Genomic DNA, 27,656 nt, shown 5'->3' on the forward strand with positions numbered 1-27,656 from the left:
CCAAATAGATTCATATAAGACAGTAAATTTTAACCAATCCAAACAACCATTTACAAGCCAAGGGGATAGTCTGTATTCATATAATGTAGACAAGTTTCATGCCTGTGTATATAATTACAAAACAAACCAAAAAACTGACTGTAGAAGTATGAATATCTATTAATCCCTAATACAAGGTATACTTGCTATGGAGAAACACAGTATAAATATGTATTGGTTTCAGACATGATGAAAAGACAATGATCATTAGCAGACTTGTTCTGAAAGTTTAAACTACAAACAAAGTACAACACAAAAATAGTATGATTCATTCACATATCATCAGCTTGGTTTACTAACTGACTCGAGATAATGTTATAGAATCAACAAGGCCATTGTTTTAACTCCCACCTACACCTTCTAGAAAATACTACAACAACTAAAATACCAAATCTAATCATACAAGATATATGTGGAGGTACTATTTGTCAAATTGTTACATAATGTTTTCAGAGAGAGATTTGATTTGTAAAAGTTTACGCTATACCAAACTTTCATTCAACCCCAAATTCTATAATTCAATAGATCATTTGATTGGTTAAATATTATACGATCTTGAGTATGAGAGAAGTTTAACAATTTGATCAATGGCATCAAAGTTACATAACCAATTTAAAACACTATGAAACAGAAAGAAGCATCCCAGCTGAAAACAGAAATTCAGAAATATTAGACGGCTTACCTTGACCATTCTGTTTTTATCACACGGCATAATCTGGTCTTGGCAGTTGTTCTCATGGACGTTGATCAAACAATCTGAAAAATATAACAGACAATATCTATAGTATAAATATTATATCTGATATCACAGCCACAACATTTCAACGTTGCTCTTTAAAATAACTAATAATATATAATTCATCTTTATAACAATTACTCCAAAACTAAAAACACTTGATCAATGTACATCTGATTAGTTTAACTTTATAATTGAATACTGTACATATTTATAAGTATTTCTATTATAAAATATAAACCTAACTAGGTGATAAACTGATGACTTTGTTTAGAGAATGAGGTGCCAGACTTAATTACATCAGCCATCATCATCGTTAGTACATCACTAATTACAACATATCATAATTAAATCATGTATAAATATCAGAATTAAGTTACAGGTGTTATGTGTGTATTTTTTAACAATTATCTTCCACGTAATAAAGAAATTAACAACTTAGCAAAAACTTAAAATCAAAAATTAAGTATCATAAACATAAAAAATGATCAAGTTGACAAACCAAAATACCAAATAAACATTGTTAGCTAATTGGAGATGCAAAGTTGGCCATGAGTCACAGAGTGGTATCAGGTGTTTTTGAAGGGTGAGCATGCCTCCCCTTATTAGCAACACCTGTATCAACTCATTTATCAGTCAATTATAAACTTCAGCTAAATCAAGGGCAAAAACTTATCTTCATTTAATGAAAAATTGTGAAAGTCAAACCTATCCCAGACATTAATAAGTTTACAGTAAAATCTTACATTTTTTACTCAAAAATTTCCACTTATCCATTATCTTTATTTATCCAGAAAAAATGTTTTAACATCACACAAATTTCACCTTAAAACACAGATTGAATATTTAAAACTAACGAAAAATATCCTAAACGATAGCATCCAACGAAATTTATTATACAATAGCTAAAACAGAACTAACAGTGTAGTCATATGTCAGGCGTTTTCTATAGAATGATATCTATTTATAGTAACAGTGTGTACCAGACATGCGTTGTAAGTTCTGGCATTCTGGTACAGATGGGAGTGATAATGTCAATTCATGATTCAAGAAACAAATTCTCCTTCCACAAATCTGGGCTACATTATCTTACATTTGATAGAATAACTCTAATAACTGGCTGATCTCTAGAGTATTATAAAATAACTCTAATAACTGGCTGATCTCTGGAGTTTTATAAAATAACTCTAATAACTGGCTGATCTCTAGAGTTTTATAAAAATAACTCTAATAACTGGCTGATCTCTAGAGTTTTATAAAAACAACTCTAATAACTGGCTGATCTCTAGAGTTTTATAAAAATAACTCTAATAACTGGCTGATCTCTAGAGTTTTATAAAATAACTCTAATAACTGGCTGATCTCTAGAGTTTTATAAAATAACTCTAATAACTAGCTGATCTCTAGAGTTTTATAAAATAACTCTAATAACTGACTGATCTCTAGAGTTTTATAAAATAACTCTAATAACTAGCTGATCTCTAGAGTTTTATAAAATAACTCTAATAACTGGCTGATCTCTAGAGTATTATAAAATAACTCTAATAACTGGCTGATCTCTGGAGTTTTATAAAATAACTCTAATAACTGGCTGATCTCTAGAGTTTTATAAAAACAACTCTAATAACTGACTGATCTCTAGAGTTTTATAAAATAACTCTAATAACTAGCTGATCTCTAGAGTTTTATAAAATAACTCTAATAACTGGCTGATCTCTAGAGTATTATAAAATAACTCTAATAACTGGCTGATCTCTGGAGTTTTATAAAATAACTCTAATAACTGGCTGATCTCTAGAGTTTTATAAAAACAACTCTAATAACTGGCTGATCTCTAGAGTTTTATAAAATAACTCTAATAACTGGCTGATCTCTAGAGTTTTATAAAAATAACTCTAATAACTGGCTGATCTCTAGAGTTTTATAAAATAACTCTAATAACTGGCTGATCTCTAGAGTTTTATAAAATAACTCTAATAACTAGCTGATCTCTAGAGTTTTATAAAAATAACTCTAATAACTGACTGATCTCTAGAGTTTTATAAAATAACTCTAATAACTGACTGATCTCTAGAGTTTTATAAAATAACTCTAATAACTAGCTGATCTCTAGAGTTTTATAAAATAACTCTAATAACTGGCTGATCTCTAGAGTTTTATAAAATAACTCTTATAACTGGCTGATCTCTAGAGTTTTATAAAATAACTCTAATAACTGGCTGATCTCTAGAGTTTTATAAAAATAACTCTAATAACTGGCTGATCTCTAGAGTTTTATAAAATAACTCTAATAACTGGCTGATCTCTAGAGTTTTATATAATAACTCTAATAACGGCTGATCTCTAGAGTTTTATAAAATAACTCTAATAACTGGCTGATCTCTAGAGTTTTATAAAATAACTCTAATAACTGGCTGATCTCTAGAGTTTTATAAAAATAACTCTAATAACTGGCTGATCTCTAGAGTTTTATAAAATAACTCTAATAACTGGCTGATCTCTAGAGTTTTATATAATAACTCTAATAACGGCTGATCTCTAGAGTTTTATAAATTGTTTCCGAGTTTATTTTGTCAGATTGACTAATAGTATTATTAGTGTTTGGAGCACCTTCTTTCCAATCTCAGAAAACATTTGGCTGTCACAGCTAAATTAGAGATAGAAAGAATGGCTAATTGCAGTCATTTCAAATCTCCACAGTTTCACCTGATTAAGATGGAGACAATATATCACCATAGTTTATCCAATATTAGAGTGTAATTATTTACATTGACAAATATCTACCAAGCTTGGCAGTGGTTTAACTGTTTACATCATGAATTATGTCACCAGTATAAATACTGTCCTCAAAAATATTCATATCATAATATCATATATTACATAATTCTTATTTTCAATTTATAAATTTCACAACTCTTAAAACTGAAAATTTGCGATAAGGGTTAGGTTACATGCTTAAACTTTGAATATTCTACAAACATGAATACCCTGAGCCCCCTCCCTACTTACCCCTTTCACCCACCCCCAAGAGAATCAAACTGTGTACTTACTTTCACATTTTAAGGCTGGTTTATTGGCCATGGTTTTATGACAGACATGACAGGCGGTGTTGTTACTGTAGCAGATTGAGACAAACTGATGAGTTGATGTATTTTTGACTTTGTTCTCCTTTTCTTTCTGTAATTAAACAATTAACAAATAATCAACAATTAATAAATAATCAACAATTAATAAATAATCAACAATTAATAATTAATGAAAGTAAAATATACTATAGAGGGAGATATAGCTGTACAGTATAACACTTACACCTGTTAAAAAATTCCTCATTTTAAATTTCACTTTATACTATTCACTATTCAAACTATACACAAGGTTGGTCCAAAACACACCACTATCTTTACAGATAGAACATATCCAAAATCATGTAAGTCAGTGAATTCAAAAAACAAAACTCAAACTCAAATCCCTGTCTTAATAGTGACACCCTTCACTGTATAAAATTCAAATTAAGTTTGAGTTAAAAATTGTGTTGGACACTCCTCTAGTTTCTGGTCATGTTAAAAAATGTTCATTCATTAAATCAATCTATCAAATTATTAATTAAAGATATACACAAAATATTTCAAATTTTCAAATAATTTAAATTTGATTGGTTGATTATTAATTACTAATTTAAATAATTTTAATTTCAATAATTGACTTATAATTATAAATTACACCTTTGTATCAGAATGTCTAATATAATACAAAATAAAATATTTTTGAGATATTCAAGACCCTCAAACTCTTGCCTACAGACACACATCTATAACTCTGTTTTACTATTGTATAACTCTGTTTTACTATTGTATAACTCTGTTTTACTATTGTATAACTCTGTTTTACTATTGTATAACTCTGTTTTACTATTGTATAACTCTGTTTTACTATTGTATAACTCTGTTTTACTATTGTATAACTCTGTTTTACTATTCTATAACTCTGTTTTACTATTCTATAACTCTGTTTTACTATTGTATTACTCTGTTTTACTATTGTATAACTCTGTTTTACTATCTGTATTATAAAATATAAAAAGTTGTGTATAATAATTGGACAGTCATGATTTGATTCTAATATTCATCTGACATTTAGATTCTAGACTAAATATATACACAGATATAAATAGCTTAAAATATTGAGTCAAACTAGCAAGTTCTGTTGAGAAACAAGCCAAGCCAGCTTTCAGCCTTTAAGAAGGCAAGATTCTCCCCTCCACAGAGATTTCAGTATGATAAAATTGTCATGTGTGTATTTATGCTGAGCCAAGTTCTCCAATTCACATTTAATTTTTGTCCTTGTCAACAAATGGCTAATATGGACATGACTTTATGATACACAATACACCTAACTTAATGTTAATATTTGTCAGGTGTAGAGATCACTTACCAGAGTGGGGGTAGTGGTTTAAACTGACCACCCAGGGACAATAGACATAGAACAATAGACAGACTGTCTATCATAACATAGAGAATATATATTACTAGTTTAATAGGTCAGTTTTATTGACTGTATTTCTGGACAGAAAATACTTACAGGCCTACAGAGATTGGTCAATGGTCAAAATACAGATTATCATATTATATCATGTAATGTTTTGAGTCAGGGGTGCTGAATTGACACACACATTTAAAAAAAAACCAACTACCTTTAACAAGGATAATTACAATCTAGAGGACTCTTTATACAAGCTGATCCTTGGTTAAATCTCTTAGTAATTATTTCACAAGAATATTAAACTAGGTTCTTGAAGATTCTGTCTACCAGCTGATCTTTGCTCAAACCTCTTGGCAATAATTTTACAAGGATAACTACTTAAGTTCTAGAGATCCTGTCTACCAGCTGATCCTTGACCAAACCTCAGATCTTTCCTGAATTATCTGTTCCTATTTACAGCTGGGTCGACTAGATTCAAGGTCTGTGGCTGTAAACACTGGCTGAGGTCATAGAACACTGGTTGTGAAAATTACTGTAGACTTCCAATATTATAGTCTGATCAAATTAAATTGATTAAATACCAGGAATAATTAAAGATAATATTAATTAGAGAATTTAATTACCTGCATTCAGAGGGAGATAAACAAATAGCCAAGATGGTGTAAAAACAAGGTAAATACTCTACAGACAGACGGAATAACCAATTAACATTGTTTACTAGTCAATAATCATAATATAAATACATAGTAATTACTACTAGTCCAGTTCATTATATAGTATAACTAGATAAATACAACAGCTTCTTGTCTAGGCTGTTCCATTCACTCCCTCTACTATAATATATCATTACTTATCATCTTGTCTAAATCAATATACTATCATTCATTCATTTATTCATTCTTTGTCTTACTTTGTTTATCTTTTTCATATTCTCAATAAGAAATATTAATTTCTTGACAATTTTTAATAATTATTTATTTAATTCAATTAATTTTATTATACATTTACTCTTATCTTTCTGTTAATATTATTCATTCAAATATTCATTTATTCATCTAGACACCCATTTTATCATTGAATTAACTCTGTATTTTAAATTATGACGGAGAATAGTTTATAATTAGCTCTGCCAACTTTTATCTTGACTTTTTATTTTAATTACCAGCAATTCTTCACTTCTTATAAACCTTTTTTTAATTCCCTGACAAAATGTTTAATGACTTTTATAACTTAGATTAAACCACTTTCCCTTCCATTCTTTCAATTATTCATTTATTCATTCATTCTTTCCTTTGCATTATCCATTCATTCATCCAATCCTTCATTAATTCATTCATTAATTCATTCATTCATCCAATCCTTCATTAATTCATTCATTATTTCATTTGCCATCACTCAAATTTTCAACATATCTTTAAGCATATTTTAGCTGTATACACTTTTAGTTTGATTTCATTCATTCAGTCATCTATCCATTCATTCATCCATCCATTCATTCACCTATCCATTCATTCATCCATCCATTCATTCACCTATCCATTCATTCATCTATCCATTCATTCATCTATCCATTCATTCATCTATCCATTCATTCATTTGTTCTTCTAAATTAATTTATCTAAATAAATTTATTTAACCTACCTTTTTATTTCTGTAGCTAATCCGAGAGAAAACGCTTGTTTTCCGTTTCTTTCCCTCCTCTTTCTTCGTTTGTTTATTTTTATCATCGCTGTCTGGAGAGGGAGAGCGTTTCAACTCTCTAAAATAGAAAATAAAAAAAACAATAATTTCTAGACTCTACAGTCAACAAAAAATCGCAGAAAATTGCACATGTAGTAGGAAGTTAGAATGTTGTTGGTTTGGTGATTAAGTGCAGTGGGTTTGAATCCTCCTGAAATTAAATTTCCGGAAACAAAATGAACTTACTCATTAAGAAAATCTTGTAAAGAAATTGAAGCCTTTTTATTGGACGTTACTGAATCTTCATCAAATTCTTCTACTTCACGTTGACGGCGAAATAACGCACTAAAAATACACACAGAGTCAAAATATTTAGTAATAATTTATACTTTAACTTTAATTACTAGATTATATCATTTAATTCACACTTAATAAAATATAATATTGATCAAAATACAATTTGAAAAGTTAAATGTTCACAAATATCTTTCTTGGACTAGAGTGGACAATTTATCCTGAAAATATGTGAAATATACCAGATAAAATAATTGTATTATTAATAAAAAACAATGAAACTAGCAAGCTATATATATATATATTTTTAGATGAATTGTTAAATACTACATTATAAAATATTGTATTATTAATAAAAAACAATGAAACTAGCAAGCTATATATATATATATTTTTAGATGAATTGTTAAATACTACATTATAAAATATTGAAATCTAAAATAATATTGTTTAATAGTTAATATTTATTTATCTATGTTTCTAAATAAACAATGAAAAGACCAAAAAAACAAAAGTTCTTTCTGGGTATATTAGAAAGTTATTTGTCCAATGGTGGACTGAAAACTGCAGAAAAAGTGCAGAATCTAAAATTCAAAAAATGCTTAGTTTTTTGTAGAAATCTATGTAATGACAAGAGCTCATCTCATATTGCTGACATGTTTCAGATATGCAATCTTAATCAGGACAACTAGTTTCAAATTGGAGGTTAACTTTTCAATATATAACTTAATGTATATATCAGCTATAAAATAAGATTTGAGAAATTAAGCACTAAGATATGTAAGTTTATGTTTTGAAGCTCTAGGTATTTAGATGAGAGGTAGAAGTTAGTTTAGAGAAGCAGGAAAAACAGAGTTATTTCCCTTATTTAGGACAGACTGATACAATGATGTTACTAATATTATTAATAAATAGTTTTTACTACACAATTATTATCATAAATTATATATTCTACTGGAAACAGAATTCAATATTATATTAATTTTCTACAAAACACGTTTAAAATCACACAATTTTATTATCAGATGAAAACAATACTGACAATAAGTTTCAGGTCCTGTATTAAATCAACAAGTATATCAAAACAGAACCTGAAACATGTTGTTATAAAGAGTGTGATCATCAGACAACTGATCTATTTGTTCTCAACCGAACTTCAATAGGGATACATGCTGTAATAGGTCAGTTGTCTGAAGACTAACACTACAATAGGGATACATGCTGTAATAGGTCAGTTGTCTGAAGACTAACACTACAATAGGGATACATGCTATAATAGATGAGTTGTCTGAAGACTACAGTAGATAATGAACTATATTTGCTAGGTAATGATGGGATAGAGAATGCTGACTAGTTTATTAGCACTACTACTAGGTGACACATTCCGGACACAGTTTTATTCTTTAAACTTCTTCCTGATTTTTACAGATTCTAGACCAACTAGTATGATATATGATAGGACAGTACAGTACAGTAGATAATCAAAAAAAGTTAACAAGCCAAAATATGTTACACCGCTACAAATTCCTTTTGATTCTGAATAAAAACATCAGTTTAAATTTTAACTGAATTAGTCAGAAATAAAACATAAAATATTACCACAGAACTCTTGTAAATTCTCAAAAATTTAACGTCACTTTTATTAATTCTGTGAAAGCAAGCCCTCAATATGAAAGTCAGAGAGAAGTTTAAGATATGAAGGCAAGAAATGAGATTATAGCATACGTCAGGCAGTCAGCGAGGGGAGATAACTTACTCATGTTCCTCAACAAGTTTTTGAATAAACTCGTGGTCACCAGAGCTGAAACGTCAACGTTGAAATTTGGGGAAAGGCAAAAAATGTAAAAAAAAATCGTAACAAATAATTTGGGACAAAAATCAAAATGGGCAAAAAATTTGAACAAAACTAATTTTTAAACCATAAAAGGAAGACCAAAACTTCCAAATAAAAACCAAAAAATACTCATGGATGGTGGAAGGAAGATGGAATTGGAGAAACAACATAAAAAAATCACGTAGACCTCAAAGCTGTGCAAAAAGACAACATTGATCGTGCCTACAAAATTTAGACTTGTTTTACCAGACAACATAGGCCCAATCAAAAAGAAACATGCTACAAAAAGGTGGATGTTACTAAAAATACTCACTGCTTTCCTTCACGATTTGCTTCTCGTCTCAAACTGCTCTTTCTATCTTCTGAAGAAAAAAAATATGAGTTACAACCAATGGTGGGATGAAATAGCTAATCTTTGTTCTACTTCAGATTTTTCAACTTGGTCTCAGTTGTTCCATGGCATGACTACATTTGACTGAGAGAAAGACTGTGAGAGAGAGACTGGGAGAGAGACTGGGAGAGAGAGACTGGGAGAGAGAGACTGGGAGAGAGAGACTGGGAGAGAGAGACTGAGAGAAAGACTGGGAGAGAGAGACTGGGAGAGAGAGACTGGGAGAGAGAGACTGGGAGAGAGAGAGACTGGGAGAGAGACTGGGAGAGAGAGACTGGGAGAGAGAGACTGGGAGAGAGAGAGACTGGGAGAGAGACTGGGAGAGAGAGACTGGGAGAGAGAGACTGGGAGAGAGAGAGACTGGGAGAGAGAGAGACTGGGAGAGAGAGAGACTGGGAGAGAGAGACTGGGAGAGAGACTGGGAGAGAGAGACTGGGAGAGAGAGAGACTGGGAGAGAGAGACTGGGAGAGAGAGACTGGGAGAGAGAGAGACTGGGAGAGAGAGAGACTGGGAGAGAGAGACTGGGAGAGAGAGACTGGGAGAGAGACTGGGAGAGAGAGACTGGGAGAGGGAGAGAGAGACTGGAAGAAAGACTGGGAGAGGGAGAGAGAGACTGGAAGAAAGACTGGGAGAGAGAGACTGGGAGAGGGAGAGAGAGACTGGAAGAAAGACTGGAGAGAGAGACTGGGAGAGAGACTGGAAGAGAGAGACTGAGAGAGAGACTGGTGTTCCCTGCCTAAGTATTCTCGAAACAATCTTAGCACTAGGATGTCCTATATTCTTATCTTCTAACGTTAATATCTAAGATATCTTAGTGCTAAAATCGTTCTGAGAATACATGGGCTGGATCTTACCTGTTGTTTTCTGTCCTGCTGCTGGTATTGATGGAGTTGAAATAGATTTTGTCATACTGGAATGTGGGATGTTCAAACAGCTGCTATCAGCTTCATCGTAAGAATTACGAGATTTACTGGCTTCCACTGAATACGTTCGAAATGTTACTTCTTTAGTTGCCGTCTCCTGAAATATAAATATCAGAAATATTATGAATAAAATAATAATGATAAAGCTGCAACAACATGAAACCTCCTTAATCCGCAAATGAGATCTTCTAAACATACATCCGGAAGAGTTCAATAAAAGATTGGAGTTTTGTGTTCATTCCTGAAGAAGACTTTGATTTTCAAAGTAACTGTATTGATGAGGATTGTATATCTGAAACACATGTGTAGTCAGCTTAAGATGAGCTCTGAGTCTTTGGACAACAACGTCAAACCTGTCACTCACCTCCACCTCTGAATTAGAACGTTTATAAACTGGATCTGAAGGTTGTTCCTCCGATTTCATGGGTCCCGAAACTGCTCCTTCTGTCAATAAACGGGCAAAATACGAACTGGCATCTGGCATATCTTCAACTGAAATAAATTAACATGTTTCAGGGTTGTTTTTTAGGCTTTGGGCTTCTTAAATTGCAGTGTGATGGATGTTGTTTTTCTTATTTTGAAGAAATGAAAGATGAAAGGTTCAGATCATATAAAATTATATTTCAGCGTTAAAGTTCTAAAGACTATAAAATGTCAAATTATCAGCTGTTAAGAACTGGATTCATGAACACTTGAATACCTTAAAAAAAGTTTGCATCTCATTACCTTATATTACCTATATATTACCTATATATTACCTATATATTACCTATATATGAATATTAGCTCAGCATGTTTAAAGGTTTGAAAAGGTATTGCTAAAGGATGAAACATACCTGTTGGACCGGACCCTGGATAATCTGCAGTAGTCGAAAAATCTACTGGTTTGTTCATTTCACCAAGTTTTATACGTGATAAACTTGGTGTGGCTTGTTCTCGTGCGTCTTGATAATCTTCTTCATCTGAACCATCGTCACCATGAGACTGTTCAGGCTCATACTGAAATACAATTTATAACACAGTTTTAAAGGAATACAGTCATATAATTATTTGATTTATCAGCTGATCGATTCTCGTGACCTGTATCACTTCTCAGAAAGAAATTTCAAAAATAATCTAAATTATTAGAAATTCATTTGCTGAAATAATAAATACTAAATAAATAAAAAACCAAGTGAACTCTTCAAAAGGGATGCTTAAATGACAAGTCTAAATACCAACTAGACAATATTATCTATGTGGACTCTCACAAAGAGAGAAATTTAACGTGGATTTTCTGTAAGATGTGATGATATTTATGTTGCAGAGTGGTGTCAGCAATAGTACTTCTAAGAATGACGTCAATTATTGACTATCACGAGAAATATCTCAAGACTTTTAATCCTGACATTATTTCAATCAGATTTTATAATAGAACTAGAAAGAGTTGGTTATTTTATTGTTAATTACTGAAGCCTATCTCTAAATTAACCTAATACAGACAGTTTAATCTGTCCTTTTAGAATTTCCTAAAATAGCAAGACCCTTATTCGAGACAAAATGTTTTATTTATGTCCATTGAGAGCAGTTGATATCTTTGATGCCTTTTTTGTAGCATCTTCAGTTTCATCAAACTTCTTTATAATGTCAAACTTCAGGGAATATTTAATTTGACTATTTCACTGTTAGTTTCAGAATAAACTTACTCGAACCATTTAGAGTTAAATTCAGACATGACTGGCTACAATCAATATCCCTGATTTCAAGTATAAAAGTTTCAGAATTTAGTAAAAAAATTGGGTGAATAATAGTTTTTTAATTTTGTTTAGGAATTGTAAAGCATGAATAATTTCCAATAGTTAAAACATCTTAGAATTATGTTTGACATTCGGAACGAGAGATTTTCAATAATTTGAATAAGAAATATCAATATATTATTATACAGTTCAGTAAACAACTATGGCAGTTAAAATTCAAAACATATCATCATAATAAAATATTGCTTGTAGCTTGGAAGAGATTACTGATAGAATCAGGGTAGATTTCCAATAAATTACCTTGTTTCTACAACTACATATAGATAATAATTCAACTGTAATCAATTCTGTTGTAATGTTGTTTTTTAATCTTCAGAAATATTCATGTTATTATTTTTATCTTTAAAACTAGAGAGATTTCAGGGAAATTTAAACATTACAGAATTATCAATACACCAGAAAATAGCAGTGAATTAATATCCATTTAAAGAGATTGTAAAGAAGTTTTCTATATTTTTTATGTGTATCAGGGACACTGATAGTTTCAATTTACACCATTCCAATTTTCAATCAGACATCTGTGGTTCTTGTTAAAGTGATTTTAAAAAGGTTTTCTAAATTTTTTATGTGTATCAGAGACACTGGTAGCATCAATTTACACCATTCTAATTTTTAATCAGACGTCTGATGTTTCTGAAATTCCACTAAAACTAAGTATTTGATGACTTATTGCTGGTCTGTTCCTTGTTCGTTGATTTTTTAAGTGTCTTATAATTATTCGGGTTTTTCAATTTTGATAAATCACATCAAGTAAAAAGGGCTACCATAGAATAAATAAAATTCAGCGAAACTCCTCTAAACTGACAGCCCTTCTATCAGAAAATATCAGTTAAACAGAGTTACATCCCTTTATGAATTGTGTACAAACCTTTTTCCTGTCAGAGCGAGCATACGAACTCTCGTGGAATGATCCTTGGAATCTTCGTCTTCTTCTTCTAAACTAGTCGTATTGGGACACCAACTTCTTCTCCGAACTTTCGCTTCATCATTTTGAATTCGAGAAATAGATTTATTTATATATTTAATATCATTAACGCTCTGATCACTATGGTTACTGGTAGAATAATCTGTCGAACTGTCTACTGTTACTCCGTTGACACAGATTCGAATGTTCGGGTCTATAATATCGGTACACACCGCGGAGGGATATGAAAAGTTGGCACTTTCCACGTAATTATTGTCATGGTTTCTGTCATCATCCACCAGGTCAAGCATAGATTTATGATGATCTGAAAAATATAAAAATTCCATTGACATAAAATGGTGTGATGCATTCTACTTTTCTGCACCAGAATGGATAGAGAAAGGCAATGCCATAGTGTGGGCAATGAGGGAAATTTATCACGAACAGGATCATTAGGCTTCTCAAACTGTTCAAAATCTTGAACTGTCTGCAACACACATTAGACTCTCGAACGACAATGTGTATTCCATGTAATTCCTCTTGACCTGCATCACTGACTGGATGAAGCCAGGTTGAAATATCTGAAGGTATTATCTCAACCTCTATGCCTGGATTAGACCTCCAGCAGGTTAATAAGCAAGCATGTTACTATGAAACCATTAGTGTGGCAACTTTTCAGAAACAGAAGCCTGGTGTTTCAATATTACCTGTTTCATGAGGATTTATTATTGTAAAATCATTAATAATACAAGGCATGCTAGCCCTTCTAGTACCCTTGATATAAATAGTCTGAGATGGATTGTTCATTTTGATGTCTCTTTAAGAGAGTTCACATAGGCTTGTATTGTAACTTTCAGAGAGTTCACATAGGCTTGTCATGTAACTTCAAGAGAGTTCACATAGGCTTGTCATGTAACTTTCAGAGAGTTCACATAGGCTTGTCATGTAACTTTCAGAGAGTTCACATAGGCTTGTCATGTAACTTTAAGAGAGTTCACATAGGCTTGTATTGTAACTTTCAGAGAGTTCACATAGGCTTGTATTGTAACTTTCAGAGAGTTCACATAGGCTTGTCTTTGAGAAGAGTCCACAAAGGCTTGTCATGTAACTTTCAGACAGTTCACTATAACTTCAAGAGAGTTCACAAGGTTTATCATGTAACTTTAAGGGAGTTCACAAGGTTTATCATGTAACTTTAAGAGAGTTCACAAAGTTTATCATGTAACTTCAAGAGAGTTCACAAAGGCTAATTATATCTTTGAGACAGAACAAACCACGGTTCGAGTCAAGTCTACAATAAAATGACAGTTCTATTATCTGGTCTGGGACATTTCCGAAATTCAATCACAAAAATAAATCATTTTCCTGACTTTACGACATCATTAATCTTATTGTAGAATTCTATATTTCATAAGAATCCAAGAAATCATTCAGAACAGAAACTAAACAATTGAAGACTACTGTGTTTCAGAAATAGTCCAATATTTTTCCTGAGTTTCTTATCTTTTTCTTTGTGGGTAAAACACAAGGGAGAAATCCTTTCATAGTCCACCACAAGTGACAATTAAGTCCATTGTCCAAAAATTATATTTTCAAACTTTGGTCATTTCAGCCACAATTCACAAGAGAATAGGCCATTGACTCAATATATGTCCTGAACTTCTCAACTCTTCTATTGTAAATATTTAAGTCCATTGTCAAAAAATTTCCAAAAATTTTGTTATTGGTTCAGATTTAGCTATAATTCTAATTGAACTCTAATTATTGACTGTTTAAAGAGAAGTAGCATGACACACAAAATGTTACTAAGGAGAGGTTTTTTTATAGCACATTTTTACCCGTTGAAAACTTCAAAATATCCAATTCTTTTTTAACAATACAATAGAACAATATCTAATTAATATTTAAAATGACAAACTGGAAAGGAGAGGACAATTTGGGTTCCCACTGTCACAAAAATCTCACGAAGTACAAACTAACCAACTGTACATAGAGATTACTTTACTCTGGGAACAAAACTCTCTTTTTCATGCCAAAAGTAAAGGATTCTTGATCTAATATAACATCATTAATTTTACATACTTCTCATGACAATATTTTACAATTTATTTGCCCTGAAATTAAAACACCTATATTCAATATGAGTTTTTAAGTTATTACCATGTATTAGACCAAGAATACTGGTAAATATAGTCAAATAATTAACACTTTACACCACTAGTCAGACATGACTGGTAAATGCAGCCTTATCAACAGTCTAGAGCTCTAGTCAGACATGACTGGTAAATACAACCAAATAATTAACATTTTACACCACTAGTCAGGCATGACTGGTAAATACAGTCTAGAGCTGTAGTCAGACATGACTGGTAAATACAGTCTAGAGCTGTAGTCAGACATGACTGGTAAATACAGTCTAGAGCTGTAGTCAGACATGACTGGTAAATACAGCCTTATCAACAGTCTAGAGATCTAGTCAGACATGACTGATCTATACAATCTAATAATAGTTTACTAAGAAGACCTTTTAGTCACACACGCAGGGCACTTACAGCTAATCAGTCAAATTAATAGACATGACTGGTAAACACATCTAAATACAACCCCTGATTCTAATCAGCCAAATCATCAGAGAAGTCAGACATGACTGGTAAATAAATCCAAAAACAAACCATGCTAATTGGCAATAAAGTAAAGAAAAGAAAGCCTAGTACAATATTATTACTCAAACATTTTGACTTGAGAACCTTCAATAAATGAACAAAAGATTTAAGAAAAGATACTGGCCAAGTTTGTTTCAGTTCAGCCTTAAAGTCAAATAAACAATAGCTAAGATATTTACTGAGGGTGGAGCAGGTCAATAAAATAATATCCACAATGACCTGGCACTTTTACTTTTATACTTTATAATACATAGTACACAGAGTTACATCAAAATCTACCGGTAGGCCATTGGGCAAGAATTATCAGAAATTTCTCAACAGTTTCTATAAAGCTTAATCTAACTCAGTAATAAATGAAACATTTTGTTGTATATTCTGGGGAACCTCTTTTCTTCAAGCTTTTTAAAAAAGATTTGTCAAGTTATAATGTTCTGTCCTTTATTGAACTAACAATGACCTCTGACAATTTGTTTCGGTCAAGAAATAAATAATTAACCAATCAAATTTAAGAACAAGAAATAGGGCTAGATGAAGAAAAAGTCAAATTTTAGAAACTGGATATACCTTTATATATCAAGATAGACTTGTTAAAGTATAAACATATTTTACTCTGGTTCTAATCATAAAACAATACTCTTGATCCAGAAACAGTTTGAATTGAAAGTTTTCCTGTGAACTGTCAGCCAAAAGATATTGTATTTTATAAAATACATGTTCAATGGTAAGAAAACAAATGTTTATCCTAAAAAATGTTTTAAACTTGGAAACACAGCATGTAGAAATTACTACCAGACTCTACCAATAGTTTTACTGTTTGAAAATTCAACTGTAGCTAGCCTTTGATAGGTCTGGTGTTCAGATCTCTGATTTAAAAATTGGAAGACTATTTTCAGTCACAATTTGGCTTACAGATGTGACAATGATTAAGATGATAACAATGTGTAAAACATTTAGATTGAAAACGTCCCCCCCCCCCCCTCCAACCCTCACTGTCTATTCCACTGCAAATCAAAATTAAAATTAAAACTGACCGTCATTGATAGAAAGAGGTGGTATATCCTGACCCTCAAGGTCTAGAGCTGGACATGATGTACTAAACCGTGCCAAGTTTTCTTTTCTCAAATCCTGAAAAATAGAAAAATTACAATATTTAGAGTAAAATCCTAGACAACAGAAGGTAATAAAATCCTTTTCTAATTTTCCAGTTTTGATTTTATGATATCAATTTGAAAAAAACAATATAGACAGTCCAAAAAATATAATTAGATAAAACACATTATTCTTACAATAAATAAAATATACAGATACAAACTTCATCTTTATCCAACTATAAATATTAACATTTTTACATCCTGTCTAAAGTAAAATCTCTGTCCAATATAATACACAATGTAGAATATGAAAACCCAACCTTTATACAGTCCGATAATATAAACAGATGAATACTCAGTGTTCCACTAACTCTTTGCTATAAATGTACAGTTTTATAAAACCTGCCTCAAGAAAAATCTAAGAAACAAAGAGTCTTTATCCAACTATGTTTTAAACGTTAAAACACTAGTATGTCCAATATAATACATAGTGAAAATATAAAACAGTAACAAAAATATAACATAGGTCATACTTCATCCAACTTTAAACATAAACGTAAAATCTTTCTTTCTCCAAATATATAACCTTGATAAACACAGTCCTCAGTAAAACTCTTTCTTTCTCCAAATATATAACCTTGATAAACACAGTCCTCAGTAAAACTCTTTCTTTCTCCAAATATATAACCTTGATAAACACAGCCCTCAGTTAAACTCTTTCTTTCTCCAAATATATAACCTTGATAAACACAGCCCCTCAGTAAAACTCTTTCTTTCTCCAAATATATAACCTTGATAAACACAGTCCTCAGTTAAACTCTTTCTTTCTCTAAATATATAACCTTGATAAACACAGCCCTCAGTAAAACTCTTTCTTTCTCTAAATATATAACCTTGATAAACACAGTCCTCAGTTAAACTCTTTCTTTCTCTAAATATATAGCCTTGATAAACACAGCCCTCAGTTAAACTCTTTCTTTCTCCAAATATATATCCTTGATAAACACAGCCCTCAGTTAAACTCTTTCTTTCTCCAAATATATAACCTTGATAAACACAGACCTCAGTTAAACTCTTTCTTTCTCCAAATATATAACCTTGATAAACACAGTCCTCAGTTAAACTCTTTCTTTCTCTAAATATATAACCTTGATAAACACAGTCCTCAGTTAAACTCTTTCTTTCTCCAAATATATAACCTTGATAAACACAGTCCTCAGTTAAACTCTTTCTTTCTCCAAATATATAACCTTGATAAACACAGTCCTCAGTTAAACTCTTTCTTTCTCTAAATTTATAACCTTGATAAACACAGTCCTCAGTTAAACTCTTTCTTTCTCTAAATATATAACCTTGATAAACACAGCCCTCAGTAAAACTTATAAACTATATAATACAATGAGAATAATATCAAAATCTGGTTTCAATTCACTGAAGACAACCAAATACTCTACTCTCTCTTGTGATATGTACAGACACCATCTTGACCCACTGGCAAATACTTCATAAATACTTCATAAATACTTAATAAAACTTTCTAAAACTTTACACAATCTTCATCTTCAATATTAAATAAAACTAGTAGACCATTTACAAACTGACTAACAATACAACTATATTATAATCTAAAAATCATACCTTTTATTGAAAATTTTTTAAACACGTTTTAATTATACTTTATTAATAGTTATGGGGTTAAACGTCAGTTTTTATTTTAGTTAAAACTTTCAGTCCAGGGAAACATTTTTCTGTATTTTGGTACATATATATTATATAGTTTTCATAAATTTGAGCAAAAATGTTTCTAAAAACAGTCTATTTAGAAATATTATGAACATCATTTCTAAACTACACGACTCAAATATTCAATATTAAAATAAGAATTTAACAACCAATTCTATAACAATTGATATTTATAATTTAATAAAATATACCAGAGTTTTAAATGTTAGAATTATAATATATAAATATATAAAATAACAACCAGATTATTGTTGGTTTCAATAATACTATATACTTATACTTAATACTAACTATGCTAACTTCACCTTATCTTGTATTGAACATTTATCTCTTTATTTGTGACCTTGGCCAGTGCTTTACATAGAAGTTAAAACTTCTTCACTCTTAACACTAATTTCACTCAGCAGAGCTGTTGGTTTGACTATGGACCTACTCTGTTTGATAAATAATAAATAATAATAGACAAGATAAGGGTGGGTATTGGTACAACTTTGACTATATAAGTTCATCATTTCAAGTTTTATTTCAAAAGAAAACTAAAAGTCGTATTTTCATTCCAACTCTTTAAAAGAAATGAAAAAACTCTGCTGAATAATCATAAAACATTTGAAATGGAAATAATCAAAAAATGCAAAAATATGTCTGAAGAGGATATTGTAATTTTGAAGTGTTAAAGTAATTTAAAGTGGAAGGTCCCCAAGTCCCTGGTCTAATTATATTCTGTATATTTACATTTTTAAAATTAGACTTTCAACATGTAAGATATTGACAATATTGTCGTTTTACATTAGTAAACAAAGAATCAATTAAAAATATTAACTTCTATTGTGGAGCTGACAATAAATGTTGAAGTCAGCAAGTTGAAATATGAAAAGAGAATATTCTGTGTTCATATCTTTGAAAGCATCTAGTTCTACAATTCTTGGCAGTTTTTTTAAAGCTGAATCTAGCTTGTTGATGAACAGAATAAAATCTAATATCTTCTGAGAGTGTGTTGATATCAATGGTTTGTAACACCATAGTAACATAATAACAAAATCACCATCAACCAGTGTTTTTAGTCTTCTTTATAAAACTTTCATTTTTCCCTGATATTATCAATATAATTTACAACATCAAACAGAGTTTTTAAGTTTTAAGATTTATCTTAGAGTTAAGATATTTTTGCTACCAGCCTATGGTTTTTGATATTTGGGATTGGTATTAAATCAGTTACTTCAGTTTGTTAACTTGGTTGATTTCCAAATATGGACAGGTAGCATGTTTGCACATGAGCGTGACTGAGTGCATGCTAGAGAGAGTTTAGTTTTGTCACCGGCGTGATGGTCTGGTCGGTAGATTCATCCTGTATATAATCGTTATTGTAATAAATTAACAATCCATCAACCAGTTTTCACAGTTAGCCAGAATGGAACTAGACTTACATCAGCCTGGAAGAGTTTGAGTATTTTACTTTAAGGATATCATGTTGTGAAAAAGTGAGAAGCTGCCTGACTGGTGTTTGAAATTACGTAAGTCAGAATAGAACTAGACCACTGGTTGTGCACGGCTTATCATGTTACTATAAATAGTTTAAACAGAGATTGTAGTGGGAGGTTTTATAACATGTGGTTAGAGATTATACTTTCACTTCCTGTTTAACAGACTGATAAGACACAGTCTGAATACACCAGACCAGTTTATACTCAAACTAGGCTAATAAATACTGACAATCCTGGCTAGTGTTGTTAAATAAACCTCTTTCACACCAGATGCTGTAAAGTGTTTGGATCTCCGTCCAGACCAGTAAGAGATCAAATATGACTATTTACAGTATAGTAAATCTCGAACAGAATTAAAACAGTTTTCAGTATGCTAGCTTGTTTACAATAATTATCATTCAATTGTTCTGTTCTGAGATTTTCTGTTCTTCTTTAAACAAAAACATCTCAACTTCAATTCATAATAAATCTTGCCGCAGTGGCCATGTATTCTCGAAACGATCTTAACGCTAGAATACCTTAGAAACAGTGTTAGATGTTAAGATTCTAGGACATCCTAGCGCTATCGTTTGAGATGCGGTTTTATTTCAATTCAATACATTTAGAACCAAGAAAAAGAAAAAGAAGTCAAAAACACCAGAAGTAAGACCAGATGTAAGATGTATATATTGAGTTAAAAAGTTGAACTGATTGTCAGAAACACCAGATGCTTCCTGATTTCCGTTTTCTCTAACAGAAAAACACCAGACGTATTCCAGTTATTCATTCAACTGATCATAAACATGTTGTTGAGGTCAGAATCGAGAGAAAACATGGCGAAAGGTCAGAAATATCAGTAGCAAATATTTCCACTGGCGGTGTTAGTTATTCCTCTGGTGGTCATGGAATTCAAATCAGGCACCAGTTATTCCAGTCTCGACTAAATATTCCACCTCTAGCCTGGTATTCCACTCAGTGCCAAGAATTCACAAATTGAGGTTTATTTGTTATTTTTGTCTGACCAATGGTCAGCTCTAGCCAAGATTATTAGGCAGGTTATTTTTAATATTTTGTTGTTCTGATTAGGGCTAAGTTTATTGGTTTCCCTCTGTTACCACAGAACCAGGATTTTCTTTCTATTTCTCCTCTCAGATTACTTGATCAATTGTGATTTTCTTTTTTGGTTTTCATAAAAAATCTTCTTCAATGTTAGAGAATATAACCTTGCTGATTTAACCAACTAATTCTTGATCAATTACAATACCCCCTTTCACCTATAAATCTTTACTTCTACATCCCTTCTCCCTATCAATCCTTACTATTCCTTACTATTTAGTGATTTTCTCTTAGAATTTCCCTACAATCTTCTTCTCATGATGGAGAATATAGCCTGACTGAATAAAACAACTTAAATTATAATAGTCCAAAAGTTTTACGCTAGATTACAATGTGCCTATTACTCGTTAAAAATGTCATTATTACCCCAATCATAGAATATAAGGGAATACAGCCATTTAAATATTAGTTTTTCTACCAGAATGCGTTACAACATTCTTCTGAAAGTCAATTCTTTAAGAAAATCAGAAAAATTCATTAAAAGGCAGACAAAGAGAATGATTTAGTTGAAAGAATATAAGACACATTAAGGTCACCCGTGAACACAGATTTATCAAATCAAATTATCAAGTTCAGAACAATCTGAGACTAAACGCCACTGGCCTAATAAGTTTTTTATTAGTTTTTTATGGGAAATTTTATTAACTTTATCAAAGTCTGGAACTTTTCCCTCAGGTGGCGGAATTGACTAGCCTGTGATATAAAAACTAAATAAATATACCTAGCTAGTTCTGTACCATCTTCACAATATTATAGTATTGAGAATTCAGTCTGTTACCTTGACAGATACTTGATACTTTTCTTGTATTTCACAAGTATGTGATTTGATTGGATTGTATGCTAGCCAAAACAGCCAATTGCAGCCCTTGGTATGCACAGCCAAACTGAGGACTTGCATGATAGAAGATAGATGCCCAGTTTTTCAGTTGTTGAAGGTTCTGTTTGGCTGTATCTACCAGCCATTAATCCAATCAAATCACAGCATTTACAAACTTCTGTGATACCAGAAACATGATGTCAAGGTATAAGGAGTATGTAATACCTTGACATTGTGAAGATGATATAGTAATGAAGGTGGTATATTTGAGAGAATGTCCTGCTGAAATAGTTAGTAAGAGAAGTTAAGTACTAACAGATGTATTATATATAGTAATAATAATAAAGTCTATAGCAAGGTGGTTTTGGAGAACTACCTGTTGATAATCTCCTAATACTTCTACACAATTAATTTTCATATAAATAAATACAACAATTACTTTTCATATAAATAAATACAACAATTACTTTTCATATAAATAAATACAACAATTACTTTTCATTTAAATAAATACAACAATTACTTTTCATATAAATAAATACAACAATTACTTTTCATATAAATAAATACAACAAACAGGGAGTGTTTCCTTCTAATTTTTTCCCCTTACAGTACTAATGTAATGGGTAACACTATGCAGTAGGCAATGAAGTAAATTTTGTCATATGGTAAGGTTGTCTTGTCTTTGTCCATTTATAACAGTACAGTAAAGTTTTTTTTCTTGATTTTCTGGGCCCCAAACAGGAAAAAGTGGAAGGGCAGGGACTTGTCGTCAGTTACAGACAGAGACCAGTGAGATTGAGATCGGAGATGCTTAATTTACAATCAGTGCTAGGAGTAAATGAAAACTATATCAGAACCTATTTTACATGTCACTGAAACAAATCAATGTATCAAAGACAACATAAAAACAGACACTGTCACCAAGAAATCCTCCAGTTTGAGGCCATATAAAGAATTAAAGTCTATCAAGAATGAAGTTTGAAGTTAATTAGGGTTTTAACTACTATCAAGGGATTAAATTAAAATATTGACCCTGAAGGTTTTTAAAAGTTCAAATTCTTGTTTTAAGAAGATTATTTTAATATAAAAACATTAATTTGACATTTGAATTTTATAATATGATATTTAACTACAAATCACTTTCAGCAATCTATTAGGATGAGACATTGCTGACAGTATTGATAGGTCATTGAGAATCAACTTCACAATGTTAAGATATTACGAACTTCTTCATATACCTTGACTTCAATAACCACTATTCTTGTAACAAATCTTCACAAAGCTATTACAAACTTCATCTTATACCTTAACAGCAATAGCCACCTTCCTTGTATCACCGAATTGGGCTATTATTTTTCTTGATCGTACACCAGTGAATACAGCCAATCCTAAAATCAGGACCTAAATACTTTTATAGTACCATATAGTAACATAAATTTAACCTAAATGGTGGTATAGTTGAACAACCAATTGGCCTTTAAAATATTGACCCATTCAGTGGAAAATAAGATCTAGAAAGTTAAAGATGTGTTAACAACTAACAGTATTATAGAACACTTCACTAGTTATCAGTTTAGAAAATAACATCAGCTTCCAATTATCTCTCAGCAGAAAAATACCATCTGAAACCTTTACTAAAATCTCAGTCTGTTGAGAAGGGTGTTGATTCACTGGTAAAGTTAATAAATTTGGTTTGCAGTCCCCAGGGCTATTATGAGTGCCACATGCACAATATTGTCCTGATGTTAGACCTGAAACCTTCCAACCTGCCAACTGTATTATACAGCAGTTAACCAGTTAACTATTAACCTCTTTTCTTCCAGAGACAATTTCTAATAATTAGAAAGAAAATGAGTTGATAAAGAGGTAAAAGGATAGAAATTAGTGAATAACGATGTTGTCGTCGTAGTTACGATCTCGCTAAACGAACAACCTCATATTGATCTCTAGTCATTTCAGAGGCTTCTGTTGATTGGAATTTTTAACCAATCGTTAAAGCCGTTATCAGTGATTGCCCCTGATTGATTGGTGCAACAATTTAGCCTAAAATTATTTTGTTTATGAATTCTGTAAGCTAAGATAATTCTGGTGTTCTATTCACTAACAATTCTATTTGAGAACAGGATGTAGCTTATTAGGTTAGATAGTTAGAATCTTAATGTCATTTGCTTGGTTGAGTTTAACTAATAGCAGTTGTGGGTTCATGTCTTGGTCATTTTTTAAGACATCAAATGCCTGTGCAAAATAAAGAACACCTTGGGTGGGATAATATATACTTGAACGAGTGATTTAACATCCAATTGTTTTGGGTGTAACCATGGTATTTCCAGAAAAGAGTATATTAATGCTAAAACCTACTGACTGGATGCCCTTTATAGATTATTACAGAAACTACAAAGTCATTAAAAAAAAACCAAACAAATAACCTTTGAACAAATGATATTAACATTACTGTACATCTGAAAAAATCAAATTCAAATTTTTAATATGAAAAAAAACTGTAACAAGAAAGTATATTCTTGCAAAAACTTGATCAAAATAAATTACACAAGTTCAGCGTCAGGTGTCAGTATAAACATTCAGACAATCCCATCGCTTAAAAAATACCAAAAATATTCACCCCACCTTTAACACCTAGCTAGAATTGACATTTCAAACTTCTAAAGAATAAGGAATGGTCTGTTTGACGCCTCGATGAAATTACATGATTTATAACTTACAACAAAGCGAAAGTAGAAAGAAACGCAACCTTTCACCTTTCTGTCGACTACCAGCTCGTTTTTTTGTGTTAGGTTTCCTGTTTTTTTGAAGTTTTGCCCAGATTGAGTAGAAGTTGAAAGAGAACTAAGATTAATTACCTACAGAGTTAGGTGGCATCAAGCAGGATATGCTTACTCTTCTAGACACCTGATACCATTATGAAATACTTACTCTTCTAGACACCTGATACCACTTTCATTATGAAATACTTACTCTTCTAGACACCTGATACTACTTTCATTATGAAATACTTACTCTTCTAGACACCTGATACCACTTTCATTATGAAATACTTACTCAATTATTATTGATATACATTCTCATGTGAAAAGCCCATTAGTTGCTACTAATGTTTCACCAATATATTGTTTTGGATTTCAGGTTTGTTTTGCGGTTAGGATCGTAAGGACTTGGTTTATTTATATATCACTGAATGGAAGGCAAGGAGAAAAGGGGAGATCTACAACTAAATTGATCAGAAAATAACCAGCCTATACTGGTTGAGATCTGATCATTACACGTTTTTTTCATTCATACACCTGGAAGACTATCTTTTATTGGTTCATATGCTTCTTGGATCATCAGGGAAGATCAGGTGTAAAAAAGGACAAATTGTAAGTTTTGAAGAAGAGCATATTCCAGCCAATCAAAACCATTCACTTTAATCTTATTCAAACTATCAGCAATATTTTATCTATGAGAAATAGATTTGGAAACATTCTTTCACCTATTTGACCATTTTCCTTAAAACAACTTGGGCTAACTCTGGTCAACACTTTAACACAAATAGCGCCTGTTAATCTTAGTTTAAGATGTTATTACGTGCTGTATAAAAAGGTTAAATTGGACCAAATACATGAAGATCATCTCATCTGCCACGAATAAGATGGATCTTAACAACTTCTACCTTTGTTATTCATAAACAATTGAAATATTTTTTATAACATATTGGAATTGTTTGGACCAGATTCAAATATTTTTAGAATTCGGTTAAATGATTACAGATCAATCAACCTAAAAACTCTTCAACTAGCAGGTACCAGTTATCAATATTTATACTTTCTCATGATTCATTTCAGGAATCAGACCATCCTGATGCCAATACGACTGGGTTAGTCCATGTTCTACCCTCAAGAGATCACAATCCTTTAATCTCTACCAAACAAACCAGTTATCAATATCTGTTCTATCTCTTGATTGTATTCAGAGATTTCTGAGAGCTTTCCATAATGCCGCGATACCTTACCGAACAATTGAATCCACTGAAGGTTTATCAATGATTTCAGAGAGTCCACAATCTAAATCACCAGTTATCAATATATATTCTATCTCTTGATTGTATTCAGAGATTTCTTTCAGCTTTTCATAACATCTGATGCAACATTCAAGAGAGTCCACATAGCTAATATTGTTCATTTAGTAGTCATTTAGGTTTGTCAATTGGGAATCCCTTTCAGAGAGTTCACATAGCTAATATTGTTTATATGGTAGTTAGGTTTGTCAACTTTGTATCCCTTTCAGAGAGTTCACATAGCTAATATTGTTTATATGGTAGTTAGGTTTGCCAACTTGGTCTGCATACTATACCTGATTTGCACTTAGCTTTCCTGATGATGGAATTACTATCCAAAACGTGCATTTACTGAAAGAATTCTTTTAATCTTAAATCAATTTTTTTACAGATGAATTTTGACCATTTAACAACTCTGTTTCAATTAGTGGCACGTTTAATTTAACTCTAGATAATCAAATCACCATTTTCTATTTAGAACCAATCAAAGTTGATCGTTTCGTGGAACTTCAAAATCCCCAAGCTCATTCCTAGAATTAGCGTAAATCCACCTTGTTATTTAATTTCAGCCTCTCGAACGAAACCTTTCACTTTAAGTCAGATTTTTTTGCGAGCATTTCACCCGAGTTATTAGCTCTTTTATTTTCTTTTGACATGTCCCAACGGATTTAAAAAAAAAAAATTTGAACATTTCACAGAAAAAAAAAACGAACAGAACTTTTAGAGCAAGATTTTTTCAAGTTTTAAAGGACAAGTTTTATTTATTAGATTAAAGAAGAAACTAATTGATGAAGACACATTGTGGTTTTATTCCCTGTTTTAACCTCCTTTACTGAAAGATGTTTTCTGCCTTCGCAATTCCATCTTTTAAAACCTGAGGTAATTCTAACCAAGCTCAAACATATAAATCTTTCAATGCTGTACATTATCACTTTCATTAGAGAGGAAGAAACAACCATACATAGGATCTTGTCTACCAGCTGGTCCCTGGTCAAACCTCTTGACAATGCTTCTACAAGGATAGCAACTTCGGTTTTCAAGGATCCAGTCTACCAGCTTGTCCTTGATCTTTTTCAGATTATCCAGACACTTTTACAGCTGAGTCGATTGGAATTATGAGGAAAGATAATTATTTAAAGTAAAATAAAACTAAATTTAATAAATTACAGCAGAGCAATTTAAATTAGAATTCTAATTCCAATCATCATTCAAGGTTAACTTGTGTATAGTAGGTATTAATGGATGAAAGCCAACACTAGACTGAATCCCAAAAGCACTGGCACAGATTATTCTTACCTTGAAAAAGATTCGAAGGCACCTAATCGTCTAGCAGACGACAATCCAACTCTCTATCAGAGTGAATATAACATACTGGCCATGTAATTATTAGGAAAGTTATCTAAAGCTATAAACAACAGGGAGCAGGAAAACTGAACCATAATGACCACCTTACACGTTAATCAATAACCTACACTAGGTCAACTGATAGATAACCTATACTAGCTAGACAATGACTGATGATATATAACCTATACTAGCTAGACAATGACTGATGATAGATAACCTATACAAGCTAGACAATTACTGATGATATATAACCTACACTAACTAGAAAATGACTGATGATAGATAACC

At 31.5% G+C, this 27,656-nt stretch overlaps 2 protein-coding genes across 2 annotated transcripts; both read right to left on the reverse strand.

Annotated features, from left to right (window-relative positions):
- Nucleotides 1–246: 246 nt before the first annotated feature.
- LOTGIDRAFT_157703 (hypothetical protein) lies at nucleotides 247–13,884 on the reverse strand (the record flags this gene model as incomplete). The annotated part of the gene is made up of 12 exons (XM_009050369.1): nucleotides 247–273; nucleotides 722–795; nucleotides 3,826–3,952; nucleotides 6,896–7,013; nucleotides 7,181–7,279; nucleotides 9,376–9,424; nucleotides 10,309–10,474; nucleotides 10,742–10,869; nucleotides 11,214–11,376; nucleotides 12,414–12,483; nucleotides 13,042–13,402; nucleotides 13,785–13,884. 12 exons carry the CDS (start codon nucleotides 13,882–13,884, stop codon nucleotides 247–249), a joined length of 1,482 nt encoding a protein of 493 aa, XP_009048617.1.
- Nucleotides 13,885–16,760: 2,876 nt separating this feature from the next.
- Nucleotides 16,761–22,048, reverse strand: LOTGIDRAFT_157704 (hypothetical protein; the record flags this gene model as incomplete). The annotated part of the gene is made up of 4 exons (XM_009050370.1): nucleotides 16,761–16,865; nucleotides 17,365–17,555; nucleotides 17,623–18,217; nucleotides 21,929–22,048. 4 exons carry the CDS (start codon nucleotides 22,046–22,048, stop codon nucleotides 16,761–16,763), a joined length of 1,011 nt encoding a protein of 336 aa, XP_009048618.1.
- Nucleotides 22,049–27,656: the final 5,608 nt, after the last annotated feature.

This window comes from Lottia gigantea, assembly GCF_000327385.1.
Source record: "Lottia gigantea unplaced genomic scaffold LOTGIsca_15, whole genome shotgun sequence".
Classification (NCBI taxonomy): Eukaryota; Metazoa; Mollusca; class Gastropoda; family Lottiidae; genus Lottia; species Lottia gigantea.